Source organism: Neopelma chrysocephalum, unplaced genomic scaffold, assembly GCF_003984885.1.
Source record: "Neopelma chrysocephalum unplaced genomic scaffold, ASM398488v2 Primary Assembly neopelma1_22, whole genome shotgun sequence".
Taxonomy (NCBI): Eukaryota; Metazoa; Chordata; class Aves; order Passeriformes; family Pipridae; genus Neopelma; species Neopelma chrysocephalum.
Genome location: NW_020897689.1, coordinates 29,600,495 through 29,619,928, shown reverse-complemented (window position 1 = coordinate 29,619,928; position 19,434 = coordinate 29,600,495). Strand labels below are relative to the sequence as shown.

Below are 19,434 nucleotides of genomic sequence, written 5' to 3'. Positions count from 1 at the left end.
GTGGGCGCCGCCGGCTGGGCCCGCGCCGTCGGGGCGGCCGCTCAGCGCTGCCGCCGAGGGGAGGCGGGCGGGAGGGCGGTGGGGGAGGCCCGAGGGGGCGGGGGCGTGCGTGTGTGCCCCGGGCCGGGGGTGCGGCGCGGCGCTGGTTGCATGAGCTGCCGACGGGATGCAGCGGGAGGCGTGAGGCGGAGCGGCTGAGGCGAGGCGAGGAGGGGACGGACGGGCGATGTTCCGCCGCCGCGGCGGCTCCGCGCACGGGCGGACCTAGAGGAGCGGCGGTGGCGCTCAGAGAGGGACGGCTCCCGGGCAGGCCGGCCGCGACCCCCGCCCGCCGCGATGGCAACCGAGGTGGTGTGCGGGCTCACCTTCCGACTGCTCCTGCCCGTGTGCCTCACTGCCGGTACGTCCCTCACTCCCTCCCTCCCTCCTTCGGTGGGTCGCCGGGCGAGTTGCGCGTCCCGGGCCACGGGGCCGACGGCGTGGGGGATGCTCCGCTCTCCTTCGCCGCGGCATCTCCCACATTCCGCTATTTTCCCAAGAAACTTTGAACTTCGGAACTCAGCCCTAAGTTCTTACATCTTTGTTGCTGTTCATTTTGTGGTTGTTGCTGTCCGCCCGGGAGTGCGGGGCTCGCACGTGTGGGGGGGGCTCTGCTCGCCGCCGCAGCACCGGCGTGCAGGGTTCCGCGGCTTTTCGGTCGGAAACGCTGCCGCTGCTTCCCGAGACCCTCGTCGCCCCGCATCCTCGGGAAAGGCGTGGGAGAGAGGAGGATTCAAGGCTTGCCCTCCAGGCAGTGTGGTTCAGCTGCCGTTTTAGGGTTTCGGGGGTATTTTTTAAAGGTGACAGTGAGCGTCTTTCAGAAGGAGCAGTTCTCAACTTTTAGGAGATTTTCAGGAGAGAGATTGTCCTTACTTTCAGAGAGAGAAATTTCAGTTTATTAAAACGCGTTACTGAGCAGGCGGCCATCCAAGAAACGAATTATTTTTGGATGGAGCACTGCGGTGTCCAGCCATGGGTGAATATGTTAATATTAAGCTGTACCCTCCGCACAATTTGAAAATAAAACTCTGAATAAGTTCCGATTGCCCCTTAGATCAGGGGGACGAGAGCCGCGGTTGCGGAGAGCGGCTCTGTCGGGGCTGGCGCCCGCCGGGGCATTGCGGGACTGCGGGGAGGGACCGGGGAAAGCGGGGACCGGGGATGATGTCCCGTTCGCACGGCGTGGAAGGGAACCCGTCGGCGGTCAGCCCCGCGTCGCGCATCCTCCTCGGGCGGCGGAGCGGTGCCGGCCGTACCTTGCGCGACCGCCGCGGGGCTGCCGGGCCGCTCCTGGGCCGCCGCCGACCCCTTCTCGGCCGCGCGGAGGGCGCGGAGGCTGGCGCCGAAGTCAGGGCTGAGGGGGCTGTCTCTCCGGCCGTCTCGCCGTCTTCTCAGGACGGGGCTGCCCAGCGGCCCCTGAAACATGCATCCTTCCCAGGGCTTTGCCCTTCACTAGCCCCACGGTGGCCAGATCAGCGCCTTCCTATTTCAGCATCTTCCTTCCACCTTTCCCGGGAGGTGTGCCACACGCTCTGGCTCCAGGTGCCCTCCACTACCTCCGACTTCTCCTTGGGGAAGGAGGACTTGGAGAGCATCCTTAGGCCCACCGGAGGCATGCGGGACCGAGGGCACTCCCTGGTGCCTCGCAGTGTGCAGCCCCTCCTGCTTTCACAGCCTGGGATTGAAAATGCACTTTTATCCCCATTCCTGTGCCTGAGGCCATGTGGTGGGTGCTGTTAGCAGGGTTGTATGAGGGGCAAGATGAAGGCAGATTTCCAGACCACCGCCAGCATCTGCAATCATTTTCCGCCCCTTCCAAAGCCTGTGGCCTCCCTGCAGGTGCCCTGACCTGCACTTTGTGGGCATCACTGGCTCTGGGGACACCACAGTTCCCCAGGCCCATCGCTGCAGGTGAGTGGCTTTGGGGCCATCCCTGTGCAATCAAGTGTTAGTGCCTTGGTGCCTGGTGTGTGGGAACACTGTATACAGAGGAACTGGACGGTGATGGATGGGGCAGGTGGTGGGTTGCCCTCAAAGCCAAAGGGTGGTATCAGGCAGGTCTTTCAGTGCAAAGGTTGGGCATAGGACACCCTCTGTTTGAAATTTGGTGGGCCCCATCCATGCTTTCTTTAAAGTTATGGAAGATCTTTGAAGTGTGGATGAGAATGAATTTGCTGTAAAGACACATGGGGAGAAGAAAGGATTCTAGAAAAAAATGGTGTTTGCATGAAATTTTTAAATATTACTCTAATACTATAATATCTAGCTGTGGTATGAAAATAGGGGAGGTATTGTTCTGTTAGACTCTCAGTCTGGCTCTTGCCAAACTCTTTCTGTATCAAAACAAGTTCAGATAAAATTGTTTTCCTGTCCAGGTTCCTGACACTTAGTAATGCAGAAGTACTTTCGCATTGCAGTAATACCTCCACAGATGAGAGCTGATGTTGTCATGAATTGCTTGTGCTCATAAATCTTACTCATCTGAAGATTAATCGAAATATAAAACCTGAAGGAGGGACTTCCTGTCTTGAGTATGAAAAAGAAATCCCACTGCGGAACTTTTGGTTTTGGACCTAGTGATCCCGTTCAGTTGGATTTGAGAGAAGAATCAGCAAATGGACAAACAGCTTGTCTGCCAGTCTGTACCTTAATTTACTGTGTCTGTAGGTGTTATTTTTTCCCCTTCACAAGCTGTTAATGGAGTCCTCACTAGAGTGGAACCTAGTTCAGCCTGCTTCACTTTTGCACTTATCTTGTGTCTGCACCTGAGTTATCCCTGAGCCAGTGCTCTCCTCCTTTCCAAAGCATCAAGGAAGTGTTTCATGGGCTTCTGGAAAAGGCTTTTTAGAGTTCATATATCAAAGTGATGGTTTTTTGTATGACTTACGGTGAGGTTACATCCGCAGCTGAAAAGCTGCCACGAGGACTTACTGTGCATAGTGATGCCTTGTGTCTCCTGCCCGTCTGTGTGTGCCCGTGCCAGAAGGTGGAAATACAGAGTTGTTCTTTTGGATCAGAATCCATTGTGTGTGATTCTGAAATGCTAGATTACTACAGTTTCTTATTGTAGTATAATTTGCTTTTCTGTTTCTAAGAGTAGAAAGTAATGATGATGAAGACCCCTGACTAGGTGTGTAGAGGGCAGTGGCAGCTGTGGCAGACTCATTAAAAGTGACACATCTGCTAAGCTGAAATCTGATTTTAAAAATACAGTCAAAATGGTAAATGCTTTAAATTCCTAATACTTTAAATATTTTATTTTAAAAGGAAGTAAAATTAAATACTAATGCTAATTATCTTTGCTGGTATGTAATACTTTCCAAACATCTAAGTATGTAACTGAGAAAACACTATTCTTCATGAGAATGTTTAGGATCAGATCTGTAGCACTGAAGAGTGTGATCTTTTGCAGGTAAGCCTAAATGTATCCATTTAAAGCTCAAGAATGACATATCTTGAGTGTCTGCCGAAGACAGGAAATTTAACGTACAAAATGAAAGACTTTGGAAGCTGATTGTATGCTGTATGACTTCAAAGTTGATCCTGTCATGTTATTTTCATGGTAAAATCTTACATTCAGTCTGATGTGAACCTAGAATTTAAATGATAACTTACAGTAACATGAAACTTCCTGCAAATAAAGTGTTGTGTTCTGTAATAAGAAAGAGTTGGATACTTTATTGTTGGGTGTTGTTGGTCTTTTTTAGTAAGACTACTGCAATGTGATATTCTCCTGCACTATAGTAGTACAATGCTGAAAAAAACAAATAATCAAATAGATGAGAGGAAGCTTTTGGCTCTGGTGGTGGAAAGTGGGCTTTTTGTGTTTTGTTTTTTAAAGCTTGAGCCTTGGTGTGAACCTGTCTTTTTTTGTTAGTCATCTGTACTTGAAACATGCAAAAGGTGATTTGTCTCTTTGAAGTAAGGCATGAAAACAGTCTTTTGCTAATTGCTTTGTTTGGTTTATAAAGACTTGAACCACAAAATTGGTTTACATCACTTGATAAGAATTTTTAATTATTCTGCTTCCAATTATTTTACTTCACGCACAATTAATTGGTTTTTTCTTAAGCAAAATATGGTTATTTTCAAATGGGCTGCTGGGGAAAAAAATGCTTAGGACATTTTTCCAGAGGACAGCTGTCTCTGGTTTTTGGCTGATGGTGTTGGATTGTGTGTTATCAGCAAATCGGCTTCAGTGAGCTAACTGCCTGGCCCAAGCACTTCCCAGAAGTTACACTTGCTTTCTGAACTCCTGAATTTTGACCCAAATGAGCTAAATGTTGTAGGAGCTTCCAGAAAGTTGAGGGTTTTCTGAGAGGTTCATTAGAAGTATCAGTGTTTTGTAAGTGATGGGGGGTAAAAAGAAAATACTTCAGAATTTTTTCAGGCAGCAGAGTTCAGATATTATTTGTAAGTTTTCACTTGTTTCTTTGAGCCAAGTATTTGAACTCCTGATAAATAGCAGAAATTCCTTTTATTTGTCCTTTCAGCAACCATGATTCATCAGAACAATATTGAATGAATCAGAATTATAATCTCTTCAGGATATAAACAATATGTTACAGAGAATATTTCTTGAAGCACTATAGTATTTTCAAAAATATGTATATTCAGTTGCTGGAAGTGTCTTAGCGGGAGTGAGATCCTCGATCTGCCTTGGAAGGAAAAGGAAGATTCCAGGGTGCTTAGGTGCTCTTCGACTTTTATCGCCAAATTAATTGATAAAAATTTTGGAGTGGTAATATCTGAATAGCTACATTAGTAAGTACTAAAATGCTTTTTAAATTACATGCTTTAGTGTACTTCAGAACCCAATACAATGATTTTTTTTGGCACGCTTTGAGTTATTACTATTCACATTTCCTATAGAGAAAGTTGAGCAACTGTAATATCAAGGCAATCCTGCAGAGGCAGTGAACAATGCCATGCTTGGATTATTATTTTTTGGGTGCTTTTCATTGATTGCACTGGAGGTAGCCGTTCAAAAAATGATGGTACAATATGACTTCGCATTGCAGTTTTCAGGCCACAATGATTTTTATGTGCCAGTCTGTACAGGTGATGTCATGGTGATGACAAAGCAAGTTGTGATGCAGGACTGTTCAAACTAGAAGGTTATTTACATAGTGACACTGCATATCGCAGTATATACATATATATCAGAAAGCATTGACATATTTTTAAAGTTGAAATAAACTTCACATAAATGGGGAAAGTGCTGTTTGTAATGCTCTAAAATTGGTCAGTTACTGAAAAGAAGGCAAAGATCAAACTGGGTTTTTTGCCATTATGGTGACATGGGGAAATATTTATTATGATTTACCAAGAGAATGATAGGAAACACCATGATAATATTAAAACTCTGATGTTGTCCCAAAACACTCATAAAAATATTAATCACAGCAACAAAAATTCTAGGAAACCTTAGTGGGTAGCATGCTGAAAAAAAATTAACTCGGATGTCAGTTTGCATAAGAGATCCTAAATGGGCTAAAGAGGAAGCTTTCCTTCCCCTCTTCAAGTGATATAGATAAATTTATCTGGCTTCTTTTATTAAAGGAAGTTTTGCCTAGTTCAATGGGAGCAGGTGAAAGGTGTCAAGGGAGAGCAATATATACAGCCCAGTGGGAGCAACATTTTCCAGGCTTGTAGGCACAGGGTTAGATGTTCTTGTGTACAAAAAGCAAATGTCATTGCAATCTCTGTGGCTTTCATCTTAGGTCAATTAAGATCCAAAAAAACCCAGTTTTTGGGAGAGGGGGAGGCAGCAGTCTATCACAAGCACAGTGTTTTCCCTCTTGTGTAACAGCCATCTCAGGTTGACTGCCTCTGCTTCCCCCTAGCATGTAGGCTGGGAAACTATTTAAAGATCGATGCCACAAAAGATGGAACTAAAACTTCTCTCCTTAAGTTCTTAACTCCTTTACTTATTTATCCTAACCATTCTGGTAAGGGGTTTGAATCCACTTAATTTTTAAGATGAGATAAAGCCAAAACCTATAAGTTTGCAAGGCTTAGGGCTTACCTGGGAGGTAACTCGTTCCACAGGTAGTATTGAACTTGGGAATGGAAACAGATGGAAGGCAGCTGACGGGAGAGAGTTAATTGGGGAAAGTGGACAGTTTACCTGGTGACTATAAGAACTGAGAAGCATTTGAATCCTTTGTTGTGCTGGAGCTCATGGGTATCAATTGCAAATTATGTCATACATGAAATTCCCTGTCTTTTAAATAGCAGGTACAAGAGTGAGCCATAGTTTGTGTTTTGTTTTTGTTTGTTTGTTTGTTTGTTTGTTTGTTTTATGGTTTGTTTTTTTTTTTAATCAGAGCAGTCAAATCATAGCATGTAATGACAGACCTGTATGTATTTTGAGAATAGGTAACTCATTTTTTTGGAAGATGTTTCTGAGGGACATCAAGAAAGAGAATCATTATTGCCTCTGTACGTGTGTAGCTGTGGTGCTCTTTCATTTCAGGTATTTGCTAAAAGTCCAAACATGTAGGAAACAAAAACTAATACACAACAGGCTGGGGAGACAGAGTTCAACAGTTTTAACCACTTAAGCTCTAAAATAATTTTGTGTTGTGGCTTTACCAGCATGTCTGTTGGAGTAGCAGAGTTGCAAATCCTGGCAAAAGCCGACCAACTTCAGAGTGGCTGATGCTGCTGAATGGGCTCCTAAAAGGAAGTATCATCAAAAGGATCGGATAGGGACACCAACTGATGTGGTCCTTCATAACAGTAAAATCTTTTCCACGGGTGTGTAAAGCTGCTGGATGTTTACACTCCAGATTTTCCTTATCCCTCTTTTTCTCTTTTCTCATTGAAATGATAGCCATTGTGAAGCTGTAGCATCTTTCTTTCGAGGATAATGTTTTCTTGAAGAACATCAGTAACTACTGTCTTCTGTTGGCCTGCAGCACTCTAAGAAACAGACTGTTTGAGAATGATGTGAGCAAAGCTAATTAGGGAAAAAAGTCTGTGTAGTCAGTAGATTGTACTAGCCTTTGTAATATCTTCAAGCAGTTCTAAAGATACTGTAAGTATGATTTGCTGTATAATTTTTTTTTGTTGTTTTGTTTTTTTCCTGTGCTGCAGCAGATTGATCAATATTTGTAACTAAATCAATCCAGGTTTTTTTTTTCTAGGGCAAAAGTTTTCTGTAACATTACTGTTGTGGTGATCACAGATCTTCGTTTGTTCATCTTGACAGGTCTCTGAAGCTAAGCAGGTCAGAAGATGCAGATAAGAAGTTTTCAGAGAAAGTGTATGTGTTGCTGCCAGGAATATGAGCAAGGGAGTCCTCTGATTCTTTTGCTGAGAGAAACTGGTATACTGGGAGTTATTTTGTTAGATAAATCAGCTGTTGTGGTGTGTTTGTTAGAAGTATATCCTTTGATGCATTATATTCAGGATGTGATTGAATTAATGCACTTCTCCTCTTTTCCTGAGGGTCTTACCTGTCCATTTACCATCTTAAATAGGCAGTTGTAAAACCTGAATGTCACATTAAGGTTGCTGTTCTGTATTTTAATTTCTTTTATATATTTAAATCTGAGCTACAGTGTTAGCTTTGATAATATCCCGTGGCAATGAATTCCATGGGTGAACTCCACCATGAATAAAAAGGAGTACTTTTTAATTCATTTTCAGTTTGTTGCCTTAGTAAATAATCCTTTGGATGGGAAAAAGTATGCATAATCACTTAAATCAACAGCAGTGTAATGTTCTATTTACTCTAACACTTTAGAATAACATTTGCAAGGCATAAAATCAACCATTAAGATTAACTGTGGAAATTAACAGCTCTGAGTTTCCTATCAATTGTCCAGTTCTGAAGAGAAAGAGATGAGGCTTCTGTAAATCTGCTTTCCCCATAAATAAAAAGTTTTATGACACTATACTGTTACAATTTGAATGATTAGACAGTGCAGTGTAGCTCTTCTCTGAGCTCATTCAGGTAGTCTTTTGTTTGGAAGCTGTTTTGGAAATGAAGTAAAACTTAGAGTGAGTCTGTGTGTTTGTGAGTGATACACTAACCACTCACTTTTGGGCAAAATATTATAAAGCATGGGATTGCATACTCTGTCTTCTGTTTCTAAGCCACTAATTAGTTAATGTAGCTTGATAGAACCATAACTTAAACCTGAAATATATAAGTGGTATTATAGTATTTAAATGGTAATATAGCGGGGATCAGTTCTCTCCCTTGATCAGAAGTTGCATAGGAGACTGAAAATTATTTCCTTAACAGATAAGGGAGTGTTTTCTGGGCTGCTGTTGTGCTGAAGCATACAAAACTTAAAAAGATGCTAAACAAGTGCTGTCTTTTCCCTAGCTGTGCTAATGCTACTCAATAAACTCTATGCTGATGGGTTTTTTGGTTAAAAGGCATGCTATTAGGGAAATTAGCTCCTAGGTAATTTGAGGAACGTTGATCTCCTTTTGCTAGCAGTCATAAATTCCAGATTGCAAGTACATGTTTAGCATTTAACTTTAGTTTAGCTTTTGTTAAATGCAGATTGAGGTTGCAAAGGCTCAGAAAGGAATGATCAGTGAAACACACTGTACTCCTGCCTTTTGTAACTTGAAAGTAAGCCTTTCTCCAAACTGATAAATCTCCAGCTGTAAAAGGTGATACTGATTACAGCATTATGTATCTCTGATAATGTTGATTTGCTTGTCCAAGAAATCTTGCAAACAAGTACAATGATACTTACTGTGAATTTCACGTTAATACATGCTCATATATTGGAAAATATCTGGAACATGCAAAATGTTTGCATAATGACTGCATCTGTTTGTGTTGTGTTTTTCTTCCCTTGTTAAATTTGTGGCTTTTTACAACAGAATAGCAGTTTCCTGGTCACTGAGAATAGATTAATTTGTAAGCCAAAGACAAGTGAGGAAAATTTGTCTCCAGAAATCCTGATGTATGTAAAAAAGCTTTTCAGACCATAAATACATATTAGCTCATGTTGGCATCTTGTGCCCTGTTTCTATGAGAATATTGTTAAAAACAGTGTTCATAGCTGTAATATGATTGCTAAAACATGTTTCAATTAATTTGTTCTTTGCTCAGTGCTTAGAATTTTAAAGACCTGCCCCATTATATTCCATAATAATGTTGCATTTTTTACACAGTTACATACTTAATTTCACTTCTACAAGACAGCAAGTTAAAAGACAGTATAAGTTTTAACCTTTTGAAACGTTGTCAGAGACCAGACTTTCTGGTACATGTGTTTTGCAGGGCATTTTCAGTTGCAAGGATGGAATTATGATTACTTTCTTCATTTTTGCATGAGTCATTGATACGATCAACATTTTCTATGATGGCAATAATTGTATGTTTCTGTGTGGAAAGTTGTAGAGAAATATTTATGCCTTTTCTAAATGCTAAGTTATAAAATTGTTTTCTTCGGGTTGTAGTGCTGTTGGTCAAAGAAATTTTGTGGTGATAAGTGTACCATCAGACAGAGAATCTGCATAATCTTTTTGATTCTTCCTCCTTCTTTCTTCTCTAGACATTTTAACATGTCAAATTACTGTGTAATTTGGAGAACAAAGATCTGTGAAGTATGACCCAAATCTCTTATTTATTAGCTAAATGTGAGGCATGTGTATTTCCAGTATAGTACTATGTAAATAAAAAACACCGCTTCCATGGCTTCTTTTCTATAAACTGAAAGAAAATGAATAACCAGCTTTTTTTTTTTTAAGATGTGCTTTGGATAAAATGCCTTTGCTGTGTTCTTAAAAACAAAGTTTCTGATAAAGATAATCAAGTTTAGCACTTTCTTCCATCAGTTCAGTGTATAATTGGGCAAAAAACCCCTCCAACAACCCAGTGTGGTACAGTGTCTATTTGTCTATTTGTGAAAACATGTTCAACTAGAAGGACCTTAATCTCTATAGTTCATGATTTTCTCTATGCTTCTTCTTATAAACTTGTATATAGACTTTGATGTCACATTTTCTCTGACCTTCTTAGTTGTTTTCTTCTGAAGTGTAACAAAAGAAAAGCCTCTCCTATAGCTTTAAGATGCTTTATTAACTATTTTTGTACATTTGCTAATTAGGGGAACTCTGTGATAAATGAGCTTCTCCTTCTTGCCTAATTTGACACATCCTTTTTTTTTTCCTCCCCTAAGTTTTCATGCTTTTCTTACCCTATGGTACATTGGTTAGGACCTTTGATCTTTTTTGGGTAATAATATATGTGTCCATCTTACTATAAGAATGTATTTTCCTTCTTGCTCCTTGAGAGGGGCCTGTCATTTCCATAGGGTGTAGGTGTGTTCGAAAGTCTTATGTGAGCCTACTGCTGTGCTTGTTAGGGTGACCTTTTGTACAGCTTAGCTCAGAGCATCGCTGTTTCCCTACTCTCAGATGAAACAACCTTCATATTCCCTAAGTTACAGCACAGAAAACACAATAGATGGGGGAGAAAAACCTAGTCAGCCAAGCAAATCGAATTTCATCTGTACCACACAAGCCTTAAGTGTGCTACCACCTCGTTTTGAGTAAATCCAATAGTTGACTTCATCTCTTTGTTTAATGGCTCGTTGCTTTTAATGGTGGGCCCTGTAATGTTTGGAAGGATTGGCATTCGGTGACATGTATTTTCCATGCTCTTCTGCAAGTGATGCCTTTGTGATGAGAGAAGTCCCAAGTATGAGGAAATTGAACCTATTTTACACTTCCTCCACCCGCTACAACTTTGCCCTCCAAGTTGTAATATTTTGATTTGTTTGAACCTTGAAACACAATGTGTGTATACTCTGAGGCAAAATACAAGTAATACTGTGTATATATGCAAGATTATTGATATAATGTATCTTAAACTGCCCTTTTGTAGTATTTAGCTTGTTAGCCATTTGTTTTTATTGAACTGAGTGGAAGAACTCAATCATAATGCTGTTACTGTACAGAAACATAACCCATTTCTTGCAGCTTTTCATTGTCTTCTGCACGTATAGCTTCACAGTTGCTTGAAGACTCCTACAAGTATATTTCTGATTAATTTGCTGAAAGCATAAGTAAACATACTCATTTTATGCATTAAAAAAACCCAAACTATTGCAGTTTACTGTATCACAGCAATTTTAAGCAAAAATTGCTTTAAGATACCTTAAGTAAAATAAGCCACTGTCAACTTTTGGCAGACTCAATAAGACTCTACTGATATCTACATTTTTATCGTGGCATGTAGACAGAACGAGGGGTGTAGGACAACTCCACAGAGCTGTTTTGAGGGTCTAGAAATGAGGGTTGGCCTAATCATTGCAGTTGATCCCTTCCTTTAGAGGACTCCATGTTAAGAAGGAAAAAGAGGAAATACACAAATCTTCTTTCTTACAACTTGGCTGTTTGGTGATGAGCTATACTGGAAATAGTAAGGAAGTGGCAGAAAGCCCCAAATGGCCATTAGTGTGCCCCAGAGGATGAAGCAGTTGGAATTGCTAGAATTCCAGCAGAAGGATGTCAGGTTATTTCCTGCCTGTATTTACTGTTACTGTATTTGGGGGAGTTCCGTTTCTTTCTTTCCCCTGAGGAGGAAGCTGTTTCCTGTTGTGCTTGAAATGGAATAGTAGTAAGATTGTTTCAATGCTACACAGTATTGCAAACTGGAAGGAACCAGAAGGTCTCATTACCAGAGTATCTTTCTTGCATAATTAATGCACGTTTATTGTTTTTGAAATACACTAAAATAAGAATATATAAGTTGTTTAAAAACAAACCAACAAACAAACCCCAAAAAGAATGAGATAGTTAAGTCACTGGAAAGAGCATCTGTTTTGAGGAGAATGAATAATATTCTCCTGTGGGGCAAGTAATTCCGTAGTTACTCCGTTTGGGTTTCTCATGCATTCTTTTGAAGCAGTTGAAGTCGGTCACTCCTCTGCAAGGTTTCTGGGGTGATTACAGGATGGGCAGTGGTCCATCTGTGTTTCCCTCCTCACACCATCCCAGGCTTGAAGGCACATCAGGAGATCTCTTCTCCAATCTCCTGCTCAATGCAACACTGAATTTAAATGTGATTGCTCAGGGTTTTTTCCTGTTGGGTTTTGAGAGTCTCTGAGAATGGAAGTCTACAGCCTCTTCCAGTGCTTGGTTAATCTCACAATCAGCAAGATGTTTTTTTCTCTTCATCCCTCATATGCCCCCAGCTTCAGTTTGTAGCCATTGTACCTCAGTATGTGCCTTTGTAAAGAGCCTATCTTTGTTGTTTCTATAACTTCCCTTTAGGTTTTGGGAGGCTACTGCTGTGAGGTGTCCCCAAAGCTGTCTTGTCTTGGGGCTGAATGAGCCCTGGTACCGCAGGTACTCCTCATGGGGACTTAAGATCCATCACTGACTGTCTTGGGGACTCTACCCTGGACTTCTTAAAGTTTGTCAACATATTCTTGACCTGAGAGAGGTCAAAATTGCATGCAAATGAATGATGGTTGAGTAAAGGGAGTACTCCCTTCCCTTGGCTATGCTGCTGTTACAGCCCAGTGGCTTATGTTGAATGTCACAAAGGATGTTGGATTGAAAACTTTTTCACCTTGTTTGTGTGACAAACAGAAAGTAGACATTGACCTTTTTATTGTTCCTTAACCCCCCCCCAAAAAAACCCCTAATCCTGAACTGCTAAACTGTGCTTAAAGGCTTGTAAGTAAAAATAAATTGATATTGGATATTATATCTAAACAGTCAGTATTGCTACCCAGGCAGAACTTTCAGCAATTTTTCTTACTCATTTTTGATTTAAGGACCTGAGCATTTAGTCTTTCCAGTAAATCCTAAACTCTCTCTCCTCACATGAAAGTAGATGCCTCAGTATATTTTTCAAGATGTCCTAGTTAGGGCTTTGGAGCTTTGGCTCTAAACTGTATAGCAACAGGTCTTGGAAATCCCACTGTGAGGAATTGTTTCTTCAGTCTTTGTGAAAACTCACTGGTACCTCAAATCTCAAGAGAGTGCAGTTTTCCATTCTTAGTTTTAAAAACAACTAGTATCTGTAGGGCATGTTTGATTTGCTGTGTCTTAACACATACAATATGCATCCAAAGGTTCAGCTAGAAGTGCTGGTTATTAATGAATGTTATTCCTTAACATTGGCACAGCCATCAGTCACTGACTTGCAATGAACGGAATGATGAATTAATACAAGACCTACACCATTTCTTCTCAATTTCAAGAACTATCCAATTCTGGCATTCTTTAAGGGGGTAACTAGCCAGTAAATTATTGGCATTATTTTCCCAGCAATCATGCTCACATACTTGAACATTTTTAATTAGTCAGTATTTCTTGTTATTCTGCAAATCATTGACAGCTAATTTGTTTTAAAACCACAGGAAAAAAATCAGTTCTGCATGTTTCTGTATTGCGTTCTTTTCTCCTAGATGTCTCCATCTCATATAGAACTGACAAATTACTTTTAGCAGTAGTTGGGTTGCAATTCTGAAACAAGTATTTAAAAAACTGTCTTGGATTTTGGCTATATGAAACACTTGGTGCTAGACATTCAAATAATCTGTTCTGCTGGGTTTTATAAATCCAGCAGAATGAATTGTTTCCTTTTTTTTTTCCTGAAAACTGCAAGATTTATTATTTATTTCTGTGACTGTAGTACTTAGTTAACTGTGCTGCCTTTAGAGGGTCAACCTGCTGTGTATCAGAAATTCTCTTCTCTAACCTCTTTCATTCTACAAGAAGCATGGGAGGAATTACAGTTTAACCATATAAAAAGTTGAACTGTCTATGGCGTGTAGCATTGCTTGCCTTCATTTGATAACAGGCAAGATATTGATATCAGGAGTTACACACAAACACTGTTTTTTCTGTTATTCTGTACAGGTCTGCTCATAGATAATTTCAACATGGAAAACAGTAACTAGTGTAGTGTTCTTGGAGCTGCCCAGATGTTTTTGGTGATGGTTCTTAATACTGTTAACTGTTGTGATTGTGGGAAATATCCTCATGTCTTCCTGTAGTTTTTGCTATAGTCTTCCTTAGCATTTGCATTTTTCAGTGTCTGTGTCTGTTGCTCCTTCCTTTCTCTGAAAAGTTAAAACCATTCCCCATGCAGTACTATAAATAAAATATGTACTGTCATCTGTTGCTCAAACTGCTGTTTTATTGTGAGATCATCTTCTCTTCTAAATATAAAGCATTTAAAAAGTAAATTTTTATGTAAAGGGAAATATCAAGATAGTGTGTGTTTTAAAAAGTGGTCTAGAAATATTGGTAATTTTAGCTTTAGAGTTTCATAAAGATTGTATAACCAGAATGTTCACATATCTCTGATACTCTAGCAAGGAGTATTTGTACCTCTCCTAGCATGTGCGAATAGAAAAAGAGCTAAAGAAGATGTGCTTGGCTCTCAGAATTGCCAGACTCCATGTAATTTATGGAATCATACTTGCTTGGAGATACACGTTCTTTTTGCAAATCAGACCCGACAAGTTTGCTGTTTGCATCCCATGTCTGTGCATAAGAAGTGAATCAAATCTTCAAAAGGTGGGGAGAATGAGCAGAATAGCATTTTGCAAATTCATGTTACTGTTAAAAGTAGCAAGGTAAATCAAGGTAAACACACACTATTTTCACATATAACACTCCCTTTTTTGTTGTTGTTTTCCTTGAGATAATGCATTTAAAATGTACTCAGGTAATAATTAATTAGTGACTTCTGTTTTACTAGAATTAATAGTTTTATTTTTTAACATTTTGATGTTGATAGGTAGAATTGGTGCACATTTGCTGCGTAATTGATTTCAAAACCTCACCTTTCAGGTGTGAAAGCTGATTCTTTAATGCATGATACAAATTTACCTTTTTTATTATTTTCCTTATTTAAAAAAGGCCATAATGATTCCCTAGGCAATTGTCCAAGAATAAGTACTGCCAGTAGAAAGGCCAGTGTCTTAATTCCGTTCATTAGATAACATTTAACACACTATGTCAATGAAGTTGAGTAAATCAGAGGAAGACTAAAAAAAAAATTAGAAAGCAACTGCTGTTGCAACTTTAGATAATTAATCATCAGCTTGTCATTCCTTTCATTACTGAGGTATATTTGTATCTAATTAGGTTGTTCTTGATACTTAAAACAAGAAATATCTGAGATTCAACCTCGAAGTCAGCAGTAGCCATCTGGTTAGTGTAAGACCACAAATGATGTCAGTAAATTAATGATGTCAGTAAATTAATGATGTCATGGTTATGCACAAAAAGTAGAGAAAGAGATATTAGTAATGCAGCCTTATGCACATGAGAAGTAAAGTGTCTTTCATGATCATCATGTCTAGGCTTCGTGAACGAAGATTTGGGAAAGGCTCTATCCACATTTGTTACAAGCACACTGGTGGCTAATAAGGCCAATACGAGATAGACATATCCGATTGCAAAAGGCACAGCAGAAAGACTCCTTAGGTGGTATATTCTGCAAGATACAGTTCTTTCTGCGTTGTCTTTTCTCCTCGAGAGTGATCCCACGTGCGTTCTCAAAGGAAGCAGCAGCGTTATAGATAGTGTGTCTCCAGGCCTCCCGATTGGAGGCCAGAGTAGACCAGTTATGTTGATCGATATGGCCAAGGCTGAGATGTTGTTTCAGGGAGTCCTTGTATCTTTTCTTCGGGGCTCCTCTCTTGAGGCAGCCAGTGGTAAGTTCACCATAAAGCAGAATCTTAGGGAGGCAGTGGTCCTTCGTCCTTGAGATGTGTCTTTCATGATGTGGTTAATGAAAACTACAGGTGAGGATATTATTAGTGTTGTTTGCAGAGCTGTTGGTAGCACATTAAAGTGAAGTTATTTGTTTCATGCTGGTTTTTATCAAAATTGTGGTAGAAAACATTGCCTTTCAAGGACTACTGCCACGGGCCATAACATCGTCTCTCCTCATTAATACAGAATGAGGATTCCTTAGGCTGGCAGAAGATTCATTAGACTGGCAGAGTAGCTATTGCTGCTAGCCATTTTTCCTTCTTTTATATTTCTTTTAGTTGTTCCTGTCTGATTCTACCCAAAAAAGCAGATTCAGCTCCCTCATGGATGCCGAGTGTTCTAAATAAAAACCCAAGCAAATTGCCTCCATCATTTAATATCCTCCTTTCCACTTTTCTTGCGAAAAGAAATTATGCAAAGGTTACATCTTTCATTTCAGTTCACCCCAGGTCCCTGTCTGTCAGTTTTATATTATAGTATAATCATGCTCATTATATATTTAGATTGCTTCTAAGAGATCATAACTAATAAGGTAGAGGTGATATAGTAGGACAGAGTAGGATAGGACAGGGTAGAATAGAATAGTTCAGGTTGTAAAAGACATTTAAAAATCTCTGAATTGTTGTGTTGACCTAGCACTGCCAAATCCACCACTAAACCACGTCCCTGAATGCCACATCTACACATCTTTAAAATACCTCCAGGGTGGTGACTTTACCACTGGACAATCCTTTCAGCTAAGAATTTTTTCCTAATATTGAATCCAAACCTCCCCTTGTGCAACTTAAGGCCGTTTCCTCTTGTCCTGTCACTCGTTACCTGGGAGAAGAGATTGACACCCATCTGCTACAACCTCTTTTCAGGTAGTTCTAGAATTGATAAGGTCTCCCCTCAGTGTTCTTTTCTCCAGGACAAACAACCTCTGCTACCTCAGCTGCTCCTCCTAAGACTTGTGCTCCAGACTCTTCATCAGCTTCATTGGCTGTCTCTGAACATGCTTCAGCACCTCAATGTCTGTCTTGCAGTGAAGGGCCCAAAAGTGAACACTGGATTTGAGGTGCAGCCTCACCAGTGCTGAGTACAGGGGAATGATCACTGCTCTAGTCCTGCTGGCCATGCTATTTCTGACACAAATGGCCTTGACCTTGTAGTATTTGAATCTTTGTATCTTGCATTGATTTCTTGTGAGTTTTGAGTGGTCAGCACCCAGCACTAATCATCTGTCTTTTTCTGGAAATAATGTTAGCCAAATATAGAATGGGTAGTGCTACCTGAAATATCTCATAATTTAAAAATAATTATAGCAACAATGTTTTATGACTAGCTTCTTTGATTCAGAATTACTGAAAGTGGTAATATCAAACAATTATATTCTAATAATTTCAATGATGACCCTGTAGGAGAAATCAGAATCCTTTGCCAGTATTTAACAGGCAGGGGAAAAATCAGAGTTAAACCCAAATATGTTTCTTACATATATAATGGGATTCTGGTAACTTGAAAGCAGGTGCTTTTGATGTACTAGCAAATCTGAAATTGGGGTTATGACCAAAAGAAAAATCATCTGAGAAAACTTATCTGTATGAATTATGTGTGAATATGAAACATGATATAATGGTAACAGTTTGATTTCATGAGATACCTCTGTAAGACACATGGCTAAGACTGAGTACTATGATAGGCATCAAATTTTTTGCTGGCTTCCTAGGGAGTAGAAATGGAAGCATTTAACATTCAAAGGGTCTCTGTGCATGGATGTGTTAGCAAATCCAAAGTCCCTGTGAAATTGCTAGATGGCTACAATGAGATGAAACAACTAATACAATATTTAAGGAGAATAAAAATGTTCAGTGATGTGAGCGAGATAAATTTACTGTGGTTAAATCTAGAAAGCTGTGGAAATGGTTTGCACGGTTCAGAACATGACTGGCACTGCTGAAAATGTCTGCTGGGTTGTGGGTCAAAGACAGAGTAACACATGCAGAAAACAACCATATGCCTATGGCATTTTCCTCAGTGTTCAGTGTCATCGGACATAGTGTCTGCCCAGGCTTCTAGCGTCTGCTGAAAACATGCAAGCAACTTAATGTCAAGTGGAGAGTGTGTTTCTTTCCGAAGGTCTCTCTTTCAGCAACTTGTGACTGACATTGTTTAAAAATTTCATAAGGGTTTTTGGTTGTTTTGTTTGTTTCAGATAGTGCCTGTGCAAACATCTCCAGTTAAACTGCCCAGTCTATTGGTTGGGATGGTGGTTGTCCTGTTTCTCTTACAAAGAGCAAAGCTTTGCAGAGGGAAGTCCAGTTGCATCTTCTGTGCAGTAGTAATGGATTATCTTGATGGCATGGATTGTCTTCATGGCATTACTGAATTCCTTAACATGTAGTGAAGTAAATAAGCTGTGAAAAATGTGGGTATAGATGTACCTAGTTTTACTATGTGAAGTGATCTTTTGTGTTAAATGCTATAAATCCATAGCAGAGGTATAAAGAAATGTTTGCTACAGTACTAGAACTGATAGGTGGAAGAGTTTTACCTTGCATTATCCTTCTAGGTGGCATTAGAGGGAAAAGGTATGGAAATCCTGTCTCTGAAACAAGAATGAGAGAGTAGAATATTAAAAATTCAGGCCTAGTGGTGGGAACTGACTTCTTTTGCATAACCAGAGGGTATGTGAACACACAAAGGAGGCATTTGAAAATATATTAAAGTAGCTGGTGGGTGAATTTAAATTCTTTCAGTAAAAGATAAACAGATTTCCCTAGTCCACTAGTAAAAAACTGGATTATTTTCTGTAGTAGTGTGGCAATACAGACACTTTCTATCTTTCTAGTGTTATTGTCCACTGGTTGATCCTTCTGTTTATGTTACAAAATTTATTTAATTATTTTGGCAATAATGAGGAAGCATAATTGCTCAACTTTGCCTGAAGAGATTGAGCAGGACAAGAGCCTACTGCCATATATCCAGTTTTCTGTGGCGGGTGCTAGCGTACGTGTTGATGGACAGTAAATTGTCCAGCACTTAGATAAGTATTAATGCACAATTTTCCTTGTTATTAATGTATACCAGGTTAATAATATTTATGTATGTGTAACATTTTTTCTGTGTGAGGTTCTTGTGAAGAATCAAGATAGATCAAAGTAGCAAGATGAACTAAGATGGATGACTTTTTTTGGATAGATTTCAGAAGAATAAATATTCATCTGAAGCTGTAACTTTATTGGATTTTGTCTTTCCTTTTTAGAAACCTTGTGTGGGAGCTGGTCTCCTTCTAAGCTTGCCATTTTTCTGAGAGTCATGGTTTACAGGGATTGCATTGGTGTGACTCCAGAAGAACAGTCACCTTCACTGGAAGCAAATTGAGTTAGAATTGAAAAAATCCAAATGGAGTGTAATTTACTGACCTGCTGAGTACCACAGGAGAGAATCATTAATGAGGAAGTAATTTATATAATAATGTGATTGTGGGAGGATTGTGTTTTTAAGATTATTTTAAGCCTATTTTATGAAGCAAGTGAAGGCAGGCAGATAATGGCAGTTAAGTGAAGACTAGGAGAGCAGGCAAATTGAGTATGGAAGCTGAGATGAGAATAAAGATGTCAGTAGAGTGAGAGGTGGGGTAGGAGGTGTTTATAGAAAAGAGCAAAGAAATCACTGGCTCGTGTGACAAAT

The 19,434-nt window shown here is 40.1% G+C and overlaps 1 protein-coding gene across 1 annotated transcript in view; it reads left to right on the top strand.

Annotated features, from left to right (window-relative positions):
- Positions 1-328: 328 nt before the first annotated feature.
- The window catches only part of PIEZO2 (piezo type mechanosensitive ion channel component 2), a 298,924-nt gene continuing 279,818 nt past the window's right edge, over positions 329-19,434 (top strand). The window contains exon 1 of the mRNA XM_027676733.1: positions 329-400. Within this exon, the coding sequence (XP_027532534.1) occupies positions 337-400 (64 nt within the window). The 5' untranslated portion in view covers positions 329-336. The remainder of the gene's footprint in view (positions 401-19,434) is intronic.